General features: G+C 37.1%; 1 protein-coding gene across 1 annotated transcript in view; it reads right to left on the bottom strand.

Moving 5' to 3' along the window:
- Positions 1-696: 696 nt before the first annotated feature.
- The window catches only part of SLC41A2 (solute carrier family 41 member 2), a 61,997-nt gene continuing 38,279 nt past the window's right edge, over positions 697-24,414 (bottom strand). Inside the window, exons 9-11 of the mRNA XM_054846545.1 lie at positions 14,481-14,612; positions 13,368-13,516; positions 697-2,688 (exon numbers count right to left, since the gene is read on the bottom strand). Coding sequence (XP_054702520.1) covers positions 2,503-2,688; positions 13,368-13,516; positions 14,481-14,612 — 467 coding nt within the window. The 3' untranslated portion in view covers positions 697-2,502. The remainder of the gene's footprint in view (positions 2,689-13,367; positions 13,517-14,480; positions 14,613-24,414) is intronic.

Here is a 24,414-nt window from a genome sequence, read left to right as displayed (position 1 = left end):
TTCCCCAACTCCTTTCAACACGCGTTACATTTTTCTTCCCTTCCTGAAAAACAACTTTGGCTGTGCCTTTTTATTCTTTTCTCCAAATAACTTCCTTCTGTTTGCTCGTGCCTCTCATAATGAATGCTGTGTGAAATTTTGCACCTCTTTCTTTCCCACGACATGGATTTTGCTCTCTCAACCATATGATAAACTTTCCCCCTCTTGAAGTATCAATTTTTCCCATTACACTTTTCCATCCCTTTTTTTTTTTCCATCCCCAGATTATTCCAGTCTGTCAGCATATTTCCCTTTTTCGAATTTCAGAGAATTTGTCCCATTTAACATTTTTTCCCCAATTCTGCAATCTAAACACTCATCCATTTGTCAGCAGATTGTACCAAGAGTTGTTGCTTATTTACTGAGAAAATATTTAACACACTAAGGATACTGTCATGACTAAATACTACAATGCCCTCACACATCAGATAAGCACAGATCACAAGTATCTCAAGAAGTTTTAATTTTTAAGAGTCTGGCAATTCATTTTAAAAGGACCTTAAAATCCAATAACTCTAATGAGAAAACTACTTGAAATGGCTGCTTAGTTAATTCAGATGGCAGTTCTATCAGAATAGAAAAAAAATTGCATCTACAGCTGTACCAAAAATAAATAATCATTACTGAAAAAAATATTAAAAATTTAGTTACATCTAGTCCATTTTAAACAATTTAATAGGAATATTTCCCGCAATGCTACATACAAGAAACTATTTTAAATAACATTAATACAAACTAAGAAAAGTCAGAGAACCTGGTTAGAAAGATTTCATCTTTCTCTCACATAATAAAAGACATAATACATATGATTCATTCAAACAACCATATTATCATAACTGTAAGAAAAAGCTTAAATAAAAGTGTTTAAATGAGGGAGCTAAAAGTCAGGCATCTAAATGCATGTATAGGCACTGAATAGCTGGTTTAATTTTCAGAATTGCAAACACTTTCAACTTCCACAGAGTTTAAGGTGACTGACACTTATAGAAGTCCCATTAACACTTATCCACAAAATTTAATTCATCTGAGTAGGTCCACCAAATTAAAAGGGAGGATTTATATGCATAAATCACATGACTAATGTTTACAGGATTACAACATATGCTGATATATGGTTTTAGTTGTCTAATTGAAGTCTCAAAATTTAAAGCTTTCAATCACAACACTTAAAATATAAGTTGTTTAATTATGCATTTAGGATGTATGTTATAGTCTTTAAAAACATACGCCATGAGGAACTCCCACTGGATTTTAAAACAGAGCAATTTGTACATTTTTTTCAAAGTGGCAACCAGAGTCCTCATGACCAAGGTATTATTTGACATATTGAGGTATACAAATAAGAGAAATCATTCAGAAGCAGTCATTTTCCACATAGACCATATTGCTTCCACAGTTTGAAAGCAGAAATCCCGTTAGCAGAGATTTCTGCTTAGAAATGGATGACATAGGGATACCTCTGGAATTTTAGAAGTTTATGTAACTTCCTACGTGCCTGAAAAAGAAACATAATCTTTTATACCCCGAGTTTTAATCAGGAATCATTATTTACATTTGAATCAACACCTCTAAATACTTCATTAAAATCAGGATACTGGCCATCACAATGCCATTAATATCAGTTAGTTAAACATATTTTCCGTTGCTAAATGAAAATACACTTTCCAACACAAGGAGTTTTAATCATTCATCCATTATTATTGATCAGGTCAGTGCCACATCATTTATCTTTACTATGCTCTTGTTCTAATAAATTACAACAGCAAAAGAATTAAGTTGCTCTTTTTCGCACGAAGTGCTTTTCAAGTGTCTAATTTTATAAATGCTGATGGTTGTATTAGTATACATAAAGTGACAAAATGTTTAGACAATCAGGGTTCAAGTCACCATAACAGTTATTATTGATATCAAGTCTGCAATGGTCAGAGAGAGACAGCACTGAAATTGCAAGATAAGAACATATCATCTACTAATCAGGTAATGTCTACCAAACTGAATTCATCTGAGGTCTACTAACCACTTCTGTGGTATGATGAAAATATTTGTTCCACTTTGATCCCAGGAGGAAAAGACAAGGCAAGCCACTGACTGGGTCTTACCCTCTTCCTCATCACCACTGAATGAGCAATTAGAGATTGCTCTGGTTTGCAACACAGCTATGGAACTGTTCTTTTAGAAGACCAGATCTCAATAATAAATGATTGATCTGCCCTTCACTGTATCTACTCAGATGTTTTCAACTAGCAGCAATCTGCCTTGGTTTCAGAGTAAAGATCATAAGTATCCTCCTAATTCCATCCTATTTTTAAAAAAACCAAACTCAACTAAAATCATTAAGGCTGTTTTATATCTCTGTCAACTTGATTTACTTATACCAAGTGGAACAATCACTTTGAGGACCTTCAAGTGGAATGATCGGTCTTGTCAATATTCCAGGAAAAGTCATTGCATCCATTGGAATAATTAGTCTCCAACATCGCCATCTCTGTCACCTATGAGCCACAGAAAATGAAAACCTATAGCTAATAAGGCAGTTCCAAGCAGATCTCCCAGTGCAGTAAGATAAGGAATGGAAAAACTGTCAGGATCTTTTCCTTTTTTCCAGAAGTGGTGCACCATCCAGTCAGCAATCCATAATAGAGTAAACACCTATGGAACATCGAACAAACAAAATCTTTATTATTATTGCTTAAGTTATATTGAAAGAAAGTCAGCAGTCAACGTTATTATCTCCTTAGTACTTAGCACTACTGTATACAACTGCTTTTGAAAAATATTTTCCAAAAATAGTTTTTTGAAACCCTCCCCACATCTAGAGCCTGGGACACTTGGCCAACTTCCCTCAGTCAATCACATGCACAGGTAGAAAAAACATGGAATCATTGACAGCATTCTTCAACCAGTCTGCTTGAGGGCTTCTGAAAATGGTAAGAAAAAGCAAAGAGTCCAAGGAAACATGGGACTGCATTTCTCACACGTATAGTGAGAGCGTAAGTGGGGCTTTGAGATCAAACAGAACTGACTGATGCTGTCCCAGATGAAAACACTCAACACACGCATAACTCTTGTTTCCACAGGTCTAGAACCGAGCTGAAATCAGATGTGATATAAAGAATACTGGGTCAGATTAAGAACAGTTTCAGCTGGATTGTATGAACTGCAAAAAATGGTCTAGAAGCTACTTTTATGCATGAAATACCAGCTTCAGCCCTTCTGTAATAAGGCACACCTGCAATATATATTATAAAATTGTCACTCCAGGCTGAATTTGTCCCAAAGCAAAAGATTTCATTCCTAGCTGTGAATGTCTGAACATTTGAGAGGTTTGATCTTAATACCAAAGGTACGCATAATCATTAATCCAGTTTTAGAAAAGAATTATTTTAATATTGCTCAGCTGTATGATAAGAGATTCTGGTTCAGTGGAATCATGTGATGCGGCGTGGCATGAGATGAATGGAGAAAGGACCGCTCACTGAGCTTCCATTTCTTCTTGTCTCTTCTAAGGAAGTTCTTAAGATGAAATAAACACTGTATTTTATGTATTTTTAGTTAATCAGATCGTTAGGTAAACTTAAGACAGTTACTACCATAATTCATTTTTTAAGAGTCTACTATGTACACTTAAAAGAATATGCAGTATGAAAAGTAGTAAAAGGTACAAAATTCATGTTTTGTTTAGTAAATGATCAATTACTGGTATCAAAAGCATCTTTATAAATGTATGCACACATTTACTAAAATACTGATAAGATGGTTGCAAGACACTTCTCCACAAAATGAAATATAGTAAAATGAATGTCATATAAAAATTATTGAAAAAGTTTCTCAATTAATCTTTGCTTTGCAAAAATATATGTTAAAATACAAACCTGAATTTCTAATTAAAAAAAAAAGGGGGGAGGAATATTTGCTTAATGAAAAATGCATGGCTTATTTATATAAACATATCTTTTGAAAAGGGAACTCTGTAGTCTAAGCTAATTATGCAAGTCCTAGGTGTGCTGACTGGAATCCAAACAAATATATTTAAAACAGATGTTTTCTTTGGAAGATTATCAGATTCTTTGAGTCAGCTCCTTGTTCTAATAGAGACAAAAAGAGGCCTTTTTATAAAAAGATACTGCACATTAACTTCTCCTACAAGATGTGCACAGAAGACTCTGTAGCGCCCCACACCAACAATAGTTATGCATGTTCTATTAGAAGATGAGAGCATTTGTTGCAAGAATAATTTATAATGCATTTATATAACACAACCGATTAAACATAACATACACAGTCCAATTTAAATGACAATATACACTTTTAGTTCTTAAAAATCATGACATGAAAACCTTTAATTTGCCTATATATTTTCCAACCTGAAACAACCGACTGCTGTGAAAAACACGTAGTTTGGAAATTAAGTTTTGTGAACCTTCCCAAATAATTATTTTTGCTATGTTAACTTGTGCATGCATAACACGTAATACAAATTATAACATGCCTGGCTTCCGCAAGTAGTAGGAAAAAAGTTACAGCATATTATATTAACTGATGCTTATAACAGTATATGATGGCAGTTGGGACATATTGCTTACAGAATAAGTTATGAGACTGCAGTTCACCAGCCTTTATTTTGGTGAAGGAATAATGCTATCACCATGTACCTGCATGGCTAGAAAGTCACTAACATTTAAGAATTATACAGATCAGTCTTTGGAAATTTTTACTTATTCGGCCACAGTAGTTGGTGTTGCAAGATAGAAGTCAATCAATGTGTCTTAAATCTTCAATGAGATTTTGCTTCTAATAAATGTTAAGAGCGCACGATCAAAGTCATCAACCAACTGTTATTTTCTTAAAAAAATAAGCAAAAGCCCTACTATGAGTTTGCTAATTTTTTGAAAGTAAGGCAATCCTTGAATTTAAAGTGATAAGAAAAATCACTTACAGAGATCTGACAGAGGTTAAAAAAAAAAGAGATGGAGAGAGAAAAATCATAGGAAAGACATTACAAGACTTGTTACTTCAGTGGCACAACACTTCACATTTTCTGGGATTTACCAGTGGCCTATACTTTGTCAGGAAAATGATGCAGATGGCATAGCAGTACAAATCCTGTGTACTTCTGCTCTGCACTCACACTATGAAGAAGAAAGCCTTCCTACTTTAAACTGAAAAACAGCTGGGTTTGAGAGAAAAAAATAAAGGGATCAACATTACAGAAAAGCCCAATAAGATAGTATAAAAATTAGCTGTTCAGCCTGAAATGCTGTAGAATAGTGATAAGAAAAACTTTTAAATATATGCAGAACTGTTTAAGATGTGAGCTAGTATTTTTAAATTATTTAATATACAGAGGAAGAGAACAATTAAGTGTTTTCTGGAAAAAAGGAGATAAGTAGTAGTAGTGGAAGTATAAAACAGAGTCCTAGGAATTCTTCCAGACCGAAGAATGAAATAACAGCAAGGTTTAAGAAAGGTTAAAAAAAACCCTAAATGTCTATAGACATAAAAAGATCTGTCTAAGAAAAGGGAGACTCTCTATAGTCAGTGATCAAGAAAAAAAAAAAGCCCAGAGTCAGGACTGCAAAAATACAGGCAAAAGTCCAGATGTTTTGATACTTTAAAAGGAAGATCATGCTACATTATTACTCTTCTGGAAAAAATTACAATCAAAATTGAGGAAAATGATGCTGAAGATATCATCAGTTTTAGACTGTATTTCTAAAACGTCCTTTCGGTAACATTGTCAAAAGAGGTCCTCAGAAGACAGAAGCAGCAGAATATAGCAATAAGAATGAGAGGGAGCAAGGGAGAGAAGGGAAGAGGGAAAGCAACACTGAAGTCTTTATCAAGCCCTAATGATGAAGAATCTGACAATAAGGAGTATAAGTACACATATCATTTTGTACAACAAGAGACTGAAATAGAAAGTAATTCTTAATATTGAACTTTCTGATTCTAATGATGAATATCAGATTGAAACTGAAATTGAATATTAATGCTTAAATATGAGTGAGTTTCACTATTTAAAGCTCAAATCTTGTGATTGCAAGGCTAGAAATGGGAACATTATACACTGCAAAGCAGTTTTTCCCTTCGTTATTGGGCACAAAATTTACTTTCATTCTTTGCAGGTCTTTAGATATAAATAACAAGTTTAGCTAAAGAAAAGTTATTTTTGGCCTTTTGCATGTAGTAAGGACCCCTAAAAGTTATCTGCATTTTCTCATGTAATTAATTTCTCATGATTTCTGAAATGGAAAAAAGAATGAAACTTGTTAGGCTCTGCAGAAAGAAAATTGGAAGGGCCAAAGCCCAACTGGGACTTAATCTGGCTACAGCAGTTAAAGGCAATAAAAAACATTTCTATAAATCCATTAACAACAAAAGGAGGGCTAAGGAGAATCTCCATCCTTTATTGGATGCGGGGGGAAACACAGTGACAAAGGATGAGGAAGAGGCTGAGGTACTTAATGACTTCTTTGCCTCAGACTTTAGCAGTAAGACCAGTTGTTTTCTCGGTACCCAGCCTCCTGAGCTGGAAAACAGGGATGGGGAACAGGATGAAACCCCCATAATCCAAGGGGAAATGGTTAGCAATCTGCTACACCACTCAGACACACACAGGTCTATGGAGCCAGATGGGATGCACCCAAGGGCACTGAGGGAGATGGCGGAAGTCACTTTCCATCACTTACCAGCAGTCCCGGCTAACCGGGAAGGTCCCAGGGGACTGGAGGTTAGCCAGCGTGACACCTATCTACAAGAAGGGTGGAAGGAGGATCCAGGGTGCCCCAGGCCTGTCAGTCTGACTTCATTGCCGGGGAAAGTTATGGAGCAGATCGTCTTGAGTGCCATCACAAGGCATGTACAGAACATGCAGATGATCAGGCCCAGTCAGCATGGGTTTATGAAAGGCAGGACCTGCTTGACTAACCTGATCTCCTTCTATGACAAGGTGACCCACTTAGTGGATGAGGGAGAGGCTGTGGATCTTGTCTATCTAGATTTTAGTAAAGCCTTTGACACCATTTCCCACAGCATTCTCCTGGAGAAACTAGATGCTCGTGGCTCGGACGGGTGTACGCTTCGCTGGGTAAAAAACTGTCTGGATGGCCGGGCACAAAGAGTTGTGGTGAACGGAGTTAAATCCAGTTGGCGGCCAGTCACAAGTGGTGTTCCCCAGGGCTCAGTCCTGGGGCAGTTCTCTGTAATGTCTTTATCAATGATCTGCACGAGGGGATCGAGTGCCCCCTCAGTAAGTTTGCAGACAACACCAAGTCAGGCAGGAGTGTTGATCTGCTGGAGGGTCGGAATCTCTACAGAGGCATCTGGACAGGCTGGACTGATGGACCGAGGCCAACTGCACAAGGTTCCAGAAGGCTCAGTGCCGGGTCCTGCGCTTGGGTCACAACAACCCCAGGCAACGCTACAGGCTGAGGGAAGAGTGGCTGGAAAGCTGCCTAGCAGAAAAGGACCTGGGGATGTTGGTCAGTAGGCAGCTGAATATGAGCCAGCAGCGTGCCCAGGTGGCCAAGGCGGCCAACAGCATCCTGGCTTGTATCAGGAATAGTGTGGCCAGCAGGACTAGGGAAACAATCATCCCCATGTACTCGGCACTGGTGAGGTCACACCTCAAGTACTGTGTTTGGTTTTGGGCCCCTCACTACAAGAAAGACATTGAGGTGCTGGAGCATGTCCAGAGAAGGGCAATGAAGCTGGTGAAGGGTCTACAGACCAGGTGTTATGAGAAGCGGCTGAGGGAACTGGGGTTGTTTACCCTGCAGAAAAAGAGGCTGAGGAGGGGAGACCTAATCACTCTCTACAACTACCTGAAAGGAGGTTGTAGCCAGGTGGGTGGTGTTGGTCTCTTCTCCCAAGTAACAAGCGATAGGACAAGAGGAAATGGCCTCAAGTTGTGCCAGGGGAGGTTTAGATTGGATATTAGGAAAAATTTCTTCACCAAAAGGGTTGTCAAGCATTGGGACAGGCTGCCCAGGGAAGCGGTTGAGCCACCATCCCTGAAGGTATTTAGAAGATGTGTAGATGTGGTGCTTAGGGACATGGTTTAGTGGCTGGACTTGGCAGTACTAGGTTAACAGTTGGACTTGGTGATCTTAAAGGTCTTTTCCAACCTAAACGATTCTATGATTCTAAGTGTTCAGGTATGCTCAACCTGCACTAGCTGTTGCACAACTTGGTGTGTTGTGCTGCATACCTAAGCACTTTGAGGTCTGCCTTCTGGAGGCAAAAATGATATATCTCTGCTAATGACTTAATAGGAGCCAGGCTTCTGCCACAGACAGCAACATGTCTGGAAGTGAAACAGTGGGCGATACCCACATTCAGATCCCAATGAACCCAGTAAGTCTGCTTCTCATGCTGCAATGAGAAAGCATTGAACATGCAGAACTGTCCAGGTTTGGACCTCAGTTTCCATATTTCCTTGAATCATGAAGTCTTTTTAGCAGTTATATGCTCTACATTTTGGAAGTAACCTTTCCTGTTAGAAAAAGCAGTATTTAAAATGCATCAGTATCTTCTATATAAACACAGCTTTCCTTATTTCTCTGTAATGTACAATATATCCCACGAGTTATTTTTCCACATTGATGAGGCCCATAACATCATTAGAATCCTCACACTACTGAGAAATCCAAGACATTTTTTATGTTAGCAGGAAGTCATTATAAGCACTGCTGAATTCTTGGGTTTTTATTGCCCCAAACAGCCCTGAAGCACTACAGAAGTTACTTCACAGCAGTAGACATCTGACCTTCATTGGATAAGAAGGACTGCATTTTGGAATTACTTATTTGCTTGGTAATAGCTCTGGGAATCTCCTATTGTTTGTTTATTCCCGAGTCTTTAACATAACTGTGTGCTCAGATTTGGTTAGGAGGTGTGAAAATTCCTTAGAGGGCATTTTACTGGCTCAGTGAGAACATGCAGAACAGAGGCTGCCTTTGAATGCTCAGAGCCGCGCTCCAGGACTGATGGCTTGGCAATTCCAGTGCTGCTCTCATTCTACTGCAGGTTGACAAGACAGAGGATGAAACTGCTCAGTGCATAGCCTCATACAGTTAAAAAATACTTGTGCCTTGGTGAGGCATAAGAAGAGGACTGTTTTCCAATTAATATATTCTCTGTTGGTTCAACATCAAATCGTAACTGCATGCAGCATACAGGTATGTGCCTCTGTGTGACTTGTTTTTGTAAATTTTCAAGAAAAGAATATTCCTCTTAAATAGTGGCCACTCACCAAATCCAAAACACATTTAAAATCAATATACTTGTTTTCATTAATGCACACTGGCTTTTTCAGATACTGCACACTGCATTATGTGAAGTACCCTACATACTTACAGGGTATGTCTTCCTCATAATAATTTTTTTTTTATTATTATTTTCCTCTGGTGCTGCCATTCATAAACACAGAACAGACTCTTCACTACAGAGCTAATTCAGACCTTTTGAACTCAAGCCTAAAAGTTCTACTTGAATGCAAATATAAATATTTGTGCAGTTTCCCCCACCTTTATGAAAATATAATTGTGAAATCCTAGCCCCACTAAAGTTAAAGGGAGTATAGCCTTGGATTTCAATAGAACCAATTTATAAATTTAATTGAAGAATATTTTGAGAATATGTATTTATTTAAAGATCAGAAACTGCTGTACTATCAAAGGTAGGAAAATTAAATTAAAATAAAACACTTTCTGGGTTTTCCTAAATCTGGAAAGTCAGAACTGTTTTGTTTACAGAGAATCAGAGAGAATGCAGATCGTAATACTGGGTACTCATATTATTTAAAATATCTTAATTTAATGATTTTTAGAAACAACTACATATTCAGTGAAACCTTACTTTGTTTTACTATATAATGTATTTTTAATCAATTATAACTAAATCAAACTATTACTAATGTACATCATGTCATATTAATTATGTATTTCCCATAAATATTTCAATTAAATGACATGCTGGGGAGACAATACCTAAGAACAGGTAGGGAGAAGAGAGGAAAGAAGCTGGTAGGCATGGGTGGCAAAAAACCAAAAATCAAACAATGAAAGTATCAGAATTAGATTAAAATGAAATTAACTAGCTGATTTGAACTTCGATAATATTGTATCAAGTTTGCAATGCAAATAAATTCTGTTTTATCACTTTGGGAAGAGGAATATTGAAGTCTACAGGCAATCTGAAAAAGTCTTGTTAAAATGTCAAATAGAATTCATATATATGTTACCAATTTACTGTAGAGATAATGTGGAATAGCATAAACTGACAGAGGAAGAGAGAAATATAAAAGTAATAGTTAAAGTTTTTGTGTTAACATTTCCGTGGTTTTTTTCAGCTTACTATAATATTCCAGTTCTACTTTTGTCATTTCCCTAACCCTTTCCTCTCCGTTTTAAACAAACACAGAGCCGCACAATCAGAGATAATAACCAGATCTTGAAGTTAATTAAAAATCTATTTCAGTCCACTGTAAAATACATCATTAAATGATTTATCATCTTACAATAGTCACTTGAATTTTAAAGACAGAAAATTAACTTTGTTGCTGTTGTTGTTTTTAAATTTAACATTAATTTTTTTAACATAGTGAAAAAAATGTAAATAAGTGGTATATTGCCATAATCTTTATTCAGCTACCCTTTCCCCCCCAGCTCAATATAAGTAAGGAACTGGAAAGGGCAAAGTAGTGATATCAAACCTCCTTCAACACTGGACTGACCATAATTAACTCTTACCTCTGGGAATCCCTATAGTCTATTAAATTACCATCTACCACCTGAAACATAAAAGATAGAGCCTACTCAAATGCAGGCTTGTAATTTTTGACATCCATTTTCATATGCCTTCCATACAAAGTGAAAATAAATGCAGAGTCTAATATATTATAAAAAAAGCTTAGAATGCAGTTCTCTCACTGCTCAGAAGACTGTCAATGGATTTGTTTTGTTGATAATTGAAATGGTAATAATTAGCTGGGAGGTTTTTCAATTTTACAGCAGAGGTCTCATTGGGAGGACAAAAATATAAAAGAATTCTGGAAAAATGAGATCAGTAGGTGCTGGCTTTTGCCAAAAGAAATGGCAGCTTGAAAACTGTTCTTTACTATATCCAGGTGCATAGATGATGTCACTGAAAATAGGGAAGAGGAATGAGTACAAGTATTTAAGTGTTTTCCTTGAGAAAGGAGAAACTTAAGCACACAGCTGTAGTAGGTAAGTGCTTCAGACCGATAGGTCAATAAAATATGTTCAAGGTTAAGGGTTAAAGCAAGAATCTTCTCTCTGAAAATTTTAAATCTGCTATAATTAGAGGTACACAAAACTACAATAATCACTACTAGGAAAATGCCAGAATAATTAAAATGGGGAAAAGAATCTATTAAATATTTTCAGAAGGCATCAAAAAACCATAGATTCCAAATTGTAAATCTGTCGAGACCCATGAGAAGTTACAGTGTGCAATACTGTTACTCAGTTTCAAAGTAAATACATCCCAAACTGCCCATTATGGCTAAGGACAGAAGGTAAAGAGGAAAAAATCATCTATAAGAGGGAATGGGGAAAAAAGGAAAAAAGCTGTAGGTCAGCTTCCTAGGTGAAAAATCAAGAAAATCAAGTGTGGCCTTACAGACTGCAATGGAGATGCATGACTGCAAAACTGAATATTCTAATCAGACCTTTAATTTATAAAAATCAACTTTACATATATATGTGCCAATGCTGGGTCTGCACTACTGCGTGATATGAAAGTCCTGCCCTAATGCCTTAACTTGGTTTTCAGCTGAACTTCTGCATTTCTCACATCTTACCCTAACCTTTGCTGCTGAAGAAAAGGTTTGTAGCCTTAAACATAACACTGCAGTTCTGTGAGTGGCAGGACCATATGGATTTCATACGGATTTATGACTTGAGCTTGACTCCCATGTGGAATCCCTGAAGTCTAATAGTTGTTGAAATCACACCACAGTCTTACCTTCAGTAGAGGCATTAACGTGGACTCTTTCCCCAACTTGTTTTTATTTAAGCTTATAGGAACTTAGTATCTCTGAGAGAGCTGAAACTTAGAAAAACTTGACTGAAATGGGCCAAAGGATTCAAAAGTTATTTGAAAGGACAGACAGACAGACAGAACAGACAGAGTGAATAGCATCGTTTCCTCAACAAAACACTTTATAAAACAAGTGCTAAGGCTGTAAACTAGGAATAATGTGTAAGAGGAAAATTAAAAGTAATGGCTTTATAACTTTTAGTATGACAATCTCACTTGCAAAGGTTGGAACGTTACCAGTTTATTCTACCAAAAAAGTATAAAATTCTTATATGAAAGTAAAATAGTAGCACTTTTTGAAACCTATCTTCATTGACATAGCAGTCTGATAAAGACAGAAAGACAATTCAGAACATGAAAATATACAATTTTTATTAATGATTGATTGATGATAATGTTATTTGTACTTTAAAACTAAATTGGTCACATTTTTAGAAGCCATATGTATATTTAACTTACAGATATTTTAAGTGCATTTATATTGTTTAAAATGAATAGTCAATTTTTGGGTTTTAAGATTCAAAAAAACATTATAGTTAATTTAGCCAAGTTTTAGCTAAAAAAAAAAAAAAGGCTGTGGATTTAATAAAAACATTTCATTTTGTATTACTGATTTCTCTAAGTGAAATTATTTCACCAGTTCTATTTCAAAAGGCATCTTTCAAGAACTGCCCTTGCTGGATGTGAACAGGCCACTAGGTAAGACCAACTAAAACAATGTAACAATGTTTGAAAATTAATGCAATTACATTTTCTTGTACAGTGATTGCTGTAAGACTAATTTCAACTTTAATAAATATTAAGAATGCACCAAGCAAGCCATAACATTCTCATCTACTGCATTTTTTACTATGTTAACTAAAACAGTAATGTGAACCACTTTAGGAGATTTCTTTAAGAGCTTTCCCTGATGTATTCATTACTCATAAATGCTGCTTTTCCCTCTCTCCATCTCCCCTCTAGTTGATTAAAATGATGGGAGTTTTAGATTCAATGGTTTCAAGAAGCATGTGAAAGAGAAAGCGCAAGATGCATGACTGGGAAATAATGCAGTCAAGTGTCTTCTGAAAAGCACTCACAATACAGGTACACCTGTGTAAGCTGTATACATGTGGAGATCATTAGTTACATCAAAACTGTGCTGAAAGCCTGTATTAAGCCATACCTTCTTGTACTATTAATGAGATTTCAGAAATCGGATAAAACATAATTTTCTTCAAGAACTTGATTTTATACAAGCATTTTCAAGCTGTACTTGTTCTTACCTGTAGCAGAGCTGCAAACAAATATACTGATATAAAGATAGGAGTTAAGGAAGTATGGCCACTTTTCATTAAGTGGATAGTATACAAGAATATCAGGTGTCCAGGAATCACCAAAAGAAGCAGAACTTGGGCTGACTTGTTATTTACTCCTGCAATAAAAAATACATAATTCAGTTAAGCTTTTCAATTACTATATCAGATTTTTATTCATTTTAATACAAAAAGCAGTTTTGGAATTCCACAGCATTGACTATTGTGGAACAGCAGGCATTATTTTCTGCTAAAAGACTCCTTGAGGATTTTCACAGAGAGGAAAAAAGCCACCCCTAGTGTCTGCCAGAAAAGTTAAGTAGGATTCTTCCAGAAGAAGGTGCAAACTGTCTACTTTCATTCTGTACTCATGTAATACCATCTACTTTTTGGGAGCTTCAGTGACCTCCTAAAGCCTTCCTATGAAAGAGGGTGTTTTGGACACCATATTCAAGACATCCTCAAAAGTACCTTCTATTTCTAAAAAGTAATCCCACATTTACCATTTTCTCGTCTGTTCCAATTCATTTCACAAATATGAAAGTGTAATACATGCTGTTGACACACCACATTTCACTGCATTTACTACATTATTAGGAAAGGGGGCTATACAGAGGAGGAATAAGCTGTGAAGCAAGAATCTACAAAGAAAATGGCAAATGGGAAATGGAAAGCAGGGACTAGGCTTAGTTAGATATAAAGTTTGGTCCTAACAGGTGATTGATTTGAACTTCTGGAATTAAATGACAAAGGTTAGGAGTGGGTAAACAAGCTAAGGAAGATGAAGGTTGAAATCCTTCTGAGTGGGTATCATCAGTGTCCTGTCCCTATCTTTGACCGTTGCCAGGATTACACCTTCCTCTGTGCTTCTCTCTACGCATTGCCTCCTGCAGGGAGTTCCTTGTGATTCCCACTGGCAAACAGCTGCAGACAAAGGAAACTGCCAAGCCTCTGCTGCGTTTGAATTGCACACAACAAGTTCAGTTTGTTGCTGTTTCTCACTTGAGGGTACGGTCTGGCATACAGAGGGGGAAAGAGGAGACATGAGACAGTAGTTTCAACGATGGACTGACTCATACATACCTGTACCATAATAAGTTCTGCATGGATAATAGCAACCCTTGGCTTCTTCTGGCAGTTCTCCAGGAATGCTATGTAAATGGAGGTAGGTAGAAATTCTGCTAGCTTGAATAGCTACTAGATTACCACCAATACCTGAAACACAAAAGGGAACAAGTGGTAAATTTTCAAGTATTTTTTCCTCTATCAGGCAATGTTTTTGCTAATGTACCAACTTCCTCTATGTTTACCATAGTCTTCTACATACAAAAGTCAAGAAGAGAAACATCTTTAGAATGTGTATTAGTTATAGACAGGCTAACACCAGGCACTAAAATAAGTCAAAAAACTTGGGCTACAATTTGGTATATCACTGGATATTTAGAATATCCATATTGGAAATTTAGATATTTGGAGATCAGTTTTAATTCATGATAAGTGCAAAAGATTCCTCCAAAAGGTTCAATATGATGCTTTCTCACAGGAGAAGCTCCCTTTTAATGCTCCCTCTTCTTTGGAAATCCCTCTTGGAACAATAGAAGTACTACATAGTTGTGCCACTGCTGGATTACCTTCCTAGGTCAGTATTGCTGGCAAGTATAAATAACACAAAGCAGATGCACTCACTACCACAAGCATAAATGCAGATTTCACACACAGCCCTATAGGGCTGGAAAAGACTTCAAGAGCTAATCTATCCATTCCCTTTGCCACAGAGCAGGATTAACTATAGTCTTCTGCCATTCGTAATCTAGGTTGAAAGGACAAGTGCCTGAATAACTGACTTTTAAAAGAATGGTAGTGATGAAGATTCTACCTTCTCTGTGACAACTGTTGATATACTTCCCATTGGAGAAAACATTTCTATGAAACAAACCACCCTATGATGTGAAGTGGCTGGCATTGTTACAAGGCTACTGTCTATAATCTTTGAAAAGTCATGGAGACCATGGGATATCCCTGATGACTGGAAGAGGGCAAATGTCACACCCATCTTCAGCAAAGCATTTGACAGTTTCCCACAGCTTCCTCCTAGACAAACCGGTAAGTTACAGACTGGATGGGTAGTTTGTGAGATGAGTAGGAAATTGGCTAACAGGTCACCCCCAGAGGGTGGTGATCAATGGTTTTTACTCAAGCTGGCAGGCTGTCACAAGTGGGATCCCCCAGGGAGGATTCTGGGCCCCACACTGTTCAACATCTTCAGAAATTACCTGGATGATGGGATTGAAAGCACCCTCACCAAGTTTGCTGATAACACTAAACTGGGTGGTGAGGTGGACACATCAGAAGGGAGAGCCTTCTTACGGAGAAACCTGGACAGGCTGGAAGAGTGGGCAAGCAAGAACAGTATGAAGATTAGCAAAGACAAATACAAAGTCCTGCACCTGGGACAACATAACCAAAAAAACTCAGTACAGGCTAGGATATGTGTGGCTGGGGAGCAGCCTTGTTGAAAGGGACCTGGAGGTCCTTTTGGATGACATGAGCATGACTCAGCAGTGTGCTACTGCAGCAGCAAAGGCAAATCAGATCCTGGGGTGCATCCATCTCTACTTGCAGAGATAGACACATGATCATCCCACTCAGCACTTGTCAGGTCACACCTGGAGTACTATGTCCAGTCCCAGTCCCAGCAGTTCAAGAAAGATGTGGACAAATTGAAGAAGGTCAAAAGGAGAGCCACAAAGATGATCCAAGGGCTGGAGAACCTGCCCTATAAGGAAAGACTGAAGGAGTTAGGTCTTTTCTCCCTGGAGAAGAGAAGGCTCAGACTTCATTACAGTTCTCCAGTATTTAAAGGGCAGCTACAAAGAGGACAGAGGCTCTGTCTTCACAAGGCACATGGAGAGGACAAGAGGCAATGGGTACAAGCTGCACCAAAAGAGCTTTCATCTTAATATAAGAAAGAAATTTTTTACAGTTAGAACAATCATTCACTGGAACAACCACCCCAGGGACACGGTGGAGTCCCCACCACTGGAGGTTTTCAAGGCGCGATGGGACAGGGTGATAGATAATCTCATCTAGGCTCCCTTTCCCATCAAGAGTTGAACCAGATGATCTTTCGAAGTCCCTTCCAGCCTGGGCTGTTCTATGAATTTTTACTTCAGTGAATAGAAAACTAAATCAATTTGTTATATCTGCATTACAGAATGCAGTGGCACTAGGATAAAATTCTCCTGCTGCTATTATACTCTAGAGTTGTCTACTCGCATATCAAGCATATACTTGTTTTCCCCAGATGCTTTACATAGCCGTGGGTTGCTCTGATAAGATACGATTAGGCAGAAGTAATGCAGATCTTGCCCCAAGGAGAAAATCCTTGTTTGTTGTAGTTGAACCGATTTGTTTATCTGATGCTTAGGGCTTTGTTTGGCTGCAGAACAAATGTCTGTGGTCACCAGAAGACACTATTTGCCAAATTCTTTTGAGGACTATGGAGTGGTTAGGACAAACATCTAGGATTGAGAACTCAAAGATTTCCTGTCTCACCACTGCTTAACAACAATTAATGGCAGACCCTAAAAAGGGTGTAGGACTTTTAAGCAAAAGGCTTCAAATTTATATCAGGAAATAAAGTAGAAAATATCATGGAGTTGGCAGGAAGGACTGTTTATGAAACTTACCTGCATCTTCCCAGTCAGGAGATATTGGGACAAAATGTGAACTACCAAAAGGTTGAGTCACTCTTTGCAAAGAAAATTAAAATAAAAGTAGCTTTTTTCAGACAAACTACAGAATCATAAGTAAAATAAGGGATTTATATAAACTACAAAAGGGTTTAAACCAATTAAAACCAATGTAAGTAGGGTTCAAAGTCTGTCTTTTGATTGAGAACAATGATTTTGAAACTTCTGACAAATGAGAATAAGGTATGGAAAGGGAGACAGAAATAAAACTAAGGATCAATGCACTACATTTGGATGAGGATCGGATAATTTCTGTGACTGAATTATGAAAAAGCTGTTATGTAAAACTGCTTCTTAATAAAGCTACGAAGCTGGGGATGGTGCCATATGACTGGAAAATATAAAACAGTTTCTGCTTAAAAAAAAGGGGATAAAAGCAATCTGGCTAATTACAAGCAGGCTAACTTCAGTAACTGAGATATTCACAACAATATTAAAAGAAAAAATCAGTAAACTCTTCTCTCACTATCCATATCTATTATAGCATGCCAAGAAATAAAAGATAGAAGTAAATAGGGCTGTTTTCTAAGGTATGCTTTGAGGTTTGTAGCAATGCAACCATAAATCATGTTGGCAAAACCCCCCGTCCCCCTGATTTCAACAAATTCAGACAATCAGAAATATGATAGATGATCTGGACTTCTTTCCCTAATTAATAACAAGGGAAACTGAGTGAGAGAAAAGAATTAAGGAAAATGGAAAATTGCCCATTTGAAATGGCAATAAAAAAACCTGGACAACAGAGACATGGACAAGTCTATGAAAGAAGGTATGAGATTGGTTTTCAATCCTTTGATGGATAGCTATTAATCAAAAATCTTTTTACTTTTATAACCATTGTTCAGAGAAAGTATGCCCCAAGCCCTATTGTGCATGTAGATAACAAGAAAAATGATTGAAAAGTATTAAAAGTGATTCTAAAACAAACTGGCCAGTCATGGGACACTGGTAAAAGGAAAAACACTGGCAAAACAGCCAGTGTGGAGTGTGATTTCAAGAGGTGTAACATTCTGTTTTATATTTTAATTAAAGCTAAGTTGAACATATACAATTTATTTTGGCTAACTGGAAATGCAATATTTATATCTTAAGTAAAATTATTTTAAATTTCATTTGGTCTGAGTCTCAGTAATCAAATATCAGTGGTATATTTTTAGCTCATAGAAGATAGGCAGGTGTACTGTAATGTAAAAAGCTTCTAGAATCCATATACCCTGCTCAGTCTCAACCAGCTGACAACGTATGGCGATGGACAGCAGCAGTCACACTGCTTTTTAGTTCTGTCCATTCATCTACCAATTCTTCCTTGTAATTATTTTTAAACCTTTGGGCCAATTTCAACCATGTCTGACACAAGGATAGAGATACTAACTACCTCCAAGTATGGTTAAGGATCTAACAGAAAGGAAACAGTGGCTAGGTAAATAAATAGAAAGATTCAAACCCATGCTCTCAGCGAGACAAAGGCAGTAATATGAGCTGTATAGTTAACAGCATAAGCACACCAGCTGGCCAGCCAGCACCTAGCTTGGAGCTAAGCATGATGCCTCTTGCTCAGCCAGTACTTCAGTGACACAAAAGGGGAACAATGATGTTGTGGGAAGGAGAGGGAGAATGGAGAGAATGTTGTGAGCAGTGGGTATTGCAGGGACATGAGGCCACAGGAAACACTGGGGGTTGAAAGGGCTATCTCGTGCTCTAAAACTCAGGATACAAATCAGCATGGCATCAGTTTCATTATTCTGCTGGTCATAGAATGACTTGTATAAAGCTGTGCTTGCATTGAATGCATCGCTTCAATATGTACAGAGGTACTGAGTTTGTTTTGTAACAGCAGTTACTGTACATGTGAAGTTATCTTGGCAGCATTAGATCAATTAGATCCCTGCAAGAAGCTTCTGCAGATAAAACTGCGTAGGTTGACAAGATGTCAATACACAAAATTGACAGCTTCTCAGCATCTTCTGAATGCATAAAATGGTCATGTGCTCAGTAGCTGCTCATATTATGAATATCTCTGTAGACATATATGAGGACTGTTTCCATGAACATGTAAGTCAGAATATTTTTTTCCCAGAAAACAGTCATCATAGTAAATACTTTATTATAAAGACTAATTTTGTTAGCTTCTTTTCATTCTCCTGAGAACTACAACACAGAGGAAAATAATTTCTTTCAAAAGTAAAATCCTGTAACTGTTACTGCATTCCTCTCAGAACAGCAGATGTGTTTAACTTCAATATGAGAGTGCCTCTGTCAATAAGCAGAAGAGACATTGTTTGCTAAAGTGTGAAGGATGTCATGCTGACTTACAACATTAAAAGAAAATTGAAAACCTCATCATTTTATCAAGCCAGTTAAAGGCTAAGCAAGAATAAATACTTCTTCTGAAAACTGTTATCACAGTTCTTTTTTGTCTAACAAGCACGGAAAACCATATTCAAAGTAGAGCCAAAATCATGTCATGTATTTGCGTATAGGCCTACGGGTGTGATTCTATTAATCATTATCTAGAAAAAGGACTTTTTTCTAATAGCAGTAACCATGCTATTCTGAAAACCACATTGAAAATACTTTACATCAATGCATCTTAAAGAATATTTCAAAGCAAATCTGTGTCTCATAACCCTTATTACAGGTAAAAAACCAGAAGTTAAGGGAAGCCGAATGGGTGTTGCTGATGCAGACTAGTCTGGGACCACCCAATGCTCTGGGTAATACACCAAGCTGGTTTTTTCCTCAGATCTTACACTGCATGTTTTGATAAACAGGGAAAACTGGGAGGAGTGGCTGATAAACCAGAGGTTTGTACTGCAATTCAGAGAGTATTGGATAGGCTGAAGAATTGGGTTGAGAGGACTATCATGAAGTTCAACAAGAGGAAGCTTGTTGAGTCCTACATCTGGGTAGGAATAACCCCATGCACCAGTACAGGCTGGGAGTTGACCATCTGGAAAGCAGCTCTGCAGAGAAGGATCCGGGGGTCCCGGAGGACAAGAAGTTAACCATGACCCTGAAATCCACCTTCAAGGCAAAGAAGACCAACAGCATCCTGGCCTACATTAGGAAAAGCATCACCAGCAGGCCCAGAGAGGTGATGCTTCCACTGTATTCTGCACTGGTGAGGCCACATCTGGAGTACCATGTCCATTTCTGAGCTCCCCAGTACAAGAAATGGACTCACTGGAGTGAGTCTGACACAGGGCCACAGGGACTGTAGCATCTTTTATATGAGGAGAGGCTGAGTGCTGTGACCGTTCCAATCTGGAGGAGAGAAGGCTCAGGAAGACCTTATATAAATATAAGACAAGTTGTTATTATTATAATTATAATAATAATTATATATAAATACCTGAGGGGATGGATGAAGACAAGAGAGCCAGGCTCTTCTCAGTAGTACCCACTGACAGGACAAGAGGCAATGAGAAAAAAATTGAAACACAAGCTATCCCATCTGACTACAGAAAACCCCCACTTTTTTATGGTGAGGGTGGTCAAACACTGGAACAGGTTGCCCAGAGAGATTGTGGAGTCTCCATCCGTGGAGAAATTCAAAACCCTACTGGACACAGTACTGGACAACCTGCTCTAGAGGGCCATGCTCGAGCAGGGGGTTGAAGTAGATCTCAAAAGCTCTCTTCCAACCTCAATGATTCTGTGATTTTATAAAAAAATAAGTAAAGCTGCCTCTTCCTCCCAACTCTATTTCAGCTATGTTTCAAATGAGGAGAGCAAGCACTACTTACTTATTGCTTTTGAAGAACAGATGTATTCACCTAACCTTAGAAAAGGACTCTAAATTTTGAATCTTGAGCAGACAAGGTACTTCTCTTCCTGTGATTTTCCAAGGTAGCTCACTGTCTTTCAGACATCGTTGGGAGCCCCTTGCTCAGGGTTTTAGTTTATCTGCAGAAGGCCAGGCACCCAGAATCAAGGTGTTACAAAGCCAAAGTTCATCACAGATGCAGCCGTATAACCTATCTGTAAATGCTCCATGGGTAGAATTGGTATAAATTATGATGCAGTCGAATAATACAACTACTATTCTTCTTCTCAGACCTCTAATTCAATGCCACAAAGTATTGCCTAACTAAACACTACTTTGATAACTTGCTTTATCCTTAGCATATGATGAATACCTGATAGTCTTGCTTAACATGCACTATTCAATTCAAAGCTTGGACTGAATAGAGACTTACTAGTTTCCTTTCTGCTTTTCAGTGGTGCTTGTCACTATAAATCTGAGTGCTTTACAAACATTAATGCATTTATTTTTAAAACATACCTGTGAAGTGATATTTTTGTACTCTCGACAAAGAGCATTCTTCAGTTTTGGATATCCAATGTAAAATATTTAAGGTTCCCCCCCCCCAATGTTTTAGTATTTAAAGCAGATTTCTCAATTATTTCATTTGTACCAATAAATTTTTAGTATTTCTGCAGGCCAGATCCAGAATCTCTAATCAGTGATTCCAGAAAAAGAGAATAATTAAGTTATTACTAATTAATAAAAAACCTGGTTTAAGGTAATTGTTTAGCACCAGAGGAGAACTGTGATAGGGAAGAGCAATTTTCCAAAGTAGTATTCAACTACCTTATTTATAGATTCACTTCCTCTCTTGTAGGTCCCTATCTCATTCTTCCTTTTTTTATTTTTCTTAAATATATATAAATGAAGGGAGGTTCCTGCCTCCTATGAAAGCACTGAGACCACAAAATAAAGCCCACATACTCAGCTTTAATGAACAGTGCTAGAACTGTTCACGAGACTACAAAGAACAGTTGCATGATAGGGCACACAAATAATTGTGTAGAAATGGCAAGCCATATGCATATCAATTCATTGAGAATAAACATTTTTAGCAGTCGAGTTCTATGGAGAGAGATTAACCAGCGACAGAATACCATGTTGTTCCAAGCATCTACAATATAGGTTGTGCATTGGGACAAAAATCAACTGATACACAACATAAGGGAAGAATTAGGCCAACACAATTCCCAATTTGATTTTTCTTGTAAATCTATCAAGGGAATGAAGGCAAGAACATTCTCACTTTTGTGCACTCCTGTGTACAATCCATGGTTCAAAATAGTCAGCTGTCCCAATTAGTCTTTCTGGAGTTTAACAACAACTTGCTCTTGGATGTCATTTGTATTACAAAAATGAAATTAAAAGGAAGGGAAAGAATCTTAGTTACAATAGTGACTAAAAACTCTAAATTTTTGAATAATCAGATTATCTTTCAGAAAATTCAAGATCAATTTTTGCCCTGACCTCTTTATCACTAACTTAAAAAAATCATGTTTTATGCAAATGAAATACTTGGAATAGAATCCTAGCTTAACTAGGTACTTTTTTTAATGTTGTTTTTTCATCCATATTTCTTCTATCTTCCTTTGCACTTTGTAGCATTTCTTTTAATACTTAAAAATGTTTTGGGGAAAGTTGGAAATTATTAGCTTTTCAGGGATGTTTTTTAAGACAAGTCTTTGAGCCACCATTATATATGCAAACTATTACATTTTAAAATGGAGTAGTTTATGTTTCATTTGGCTTATAAATAATTTCTTTCCTATGCCTAATTCAAAATTGTTCTCTGATTGTCAAAAAATGAAAATATTCTGGATATAATTTTAACATGAAAACTGATAATTACTGAAATCTTATAAAAAGTTTACAAGTAAGATGTTAAAGAAAGTACACATGCCTCTAATAGCATAGAATATGTATATTTATGTGTTCAGGCTAGCAACTAAGAAATAGTAAAACTATCACCCAATAAGGCAGTGGAATTAAATGTCCAGAATCAAACCCCTCCTCCTTTTCCATGTGAAAATAAAGAATGAATTATAAAGTTCTCGTATAGTACAGGTGCCTTCGGAGACTATCACATTCTCTCCAATTCAGGATGCAGAAAAATTAATTTGCTACCCAGCCAAATTGCTCTACTACCATACAGGTACACTAGTGCTTTCCCTTGTAATTTACAGAGGCAAATTTCAGATGCTCAACTGTCTGAGACAATGGTTATCTTCTAATCAGAGCACTGCTCTGTTGTGTGAAAGCTGAGAGTACAATTATGCTATAAGAGATTAAAATACACAAAGTTATTAAGAAATGCATTTTCTTTTTTAAGGAGGAATGGTTTCTGTGTATCTTCTTTCCATATTCTCCAAAGCACCCAATTTACAGCGAAAGCTCTCTGAAAAACCTGAAAGTTTGTCATTCAATTTATCCTACTAATAGAAAAAAAAGGTATGGGTTGGGGAATATACTACACAGCTTAACTTTCATCTCCCAGACAGCAGACATTCAGTAAGTTTTGTGTTAGATTTTCTCATATGGGTTTCTCCTATTCCTTGATCTACATTTATTCCCTCCAGATACCAAATAATCTTACAACATGTACAGCCAAAGAGTAAGAAATACTACAACAGTTTTATGTTACCCTTAAAGAGTATTGCTTCAAACCATCTGTAAAGGCAAATTTTTCTACATAAAACCTGCCAAACATTTGTGATTTTCAGATGTTTTCAGAATTAATTTGCAGAACCTCCATTCTACAAAATGCATAAAAATGGGGTAAGGTCTACCAACATGTTTGTTATTATGCAGTAACTCCTGAAATGCAAATACTTAGAAGATATCTCACAATGTTTTGTTTAAGCATACAACGAAAATTGAGAGGAAAGTGGCTCTATCTGGCAACTGCACCTTAGTTCATTTCAGCTGCATATTCAGCAGCATATAATTGTTTAAGGCGTTATCTTTTTTTCTGCACAAAAGGAATTCAGTTACTTGCAAATTGCAATTCCTGAGCCAAATTCAACACACTGTGATGCTGTAAGAGGATTTGCAAATTTTAACCGTCTCATCCATTAGAAAACATAAAGATCAACTTTAGTATCTAGGCTGAAGCACAGCGATGCTTGTGCTTAGTTATTTTATTCAGAACTTCAGTACATCACACACAGACATCTAAATCCGAAGTAGTTTTTAAGTACCACAATGGCTGAAACCACAGAATGAATTATTTATTTTTAAAAAGCAGAGTTACAATTAAACCCAACCAACCATAGAATTAAAAATAATTATTCATCTCAAGAAGTGTGTTTAATGAGGGAAATGGAAAAGCGGTTGTAAAATACTTCTGGCCACCAGCAGGAAAGCTGACTATAAATGCCTGTCTGCTTAAGATCTGTTTTAATATTCTTGGCAAATATTTGCAGTTATTGTTAATAGGGGTAGGAACCTTTGAGGTCGC

This window comes from Grus americana, chromosome 1 (genome assembly GCF_028858705.1).
Source record: "Grus americana isolate bGruAme1 chromosome 1, bGruAme1.mat, whole genome shotgun sequence".
Classification (NCBI taxonomy): Eukaryota; Metazoa; Chordata; class Aves; order Gruiformes; family Gruidae; genus Grus; species Grus americana.
Note: the sequence above shows the minus strand (reverse complement) of the source record. Positions and strands in the feature narration are given on the sequence as shown.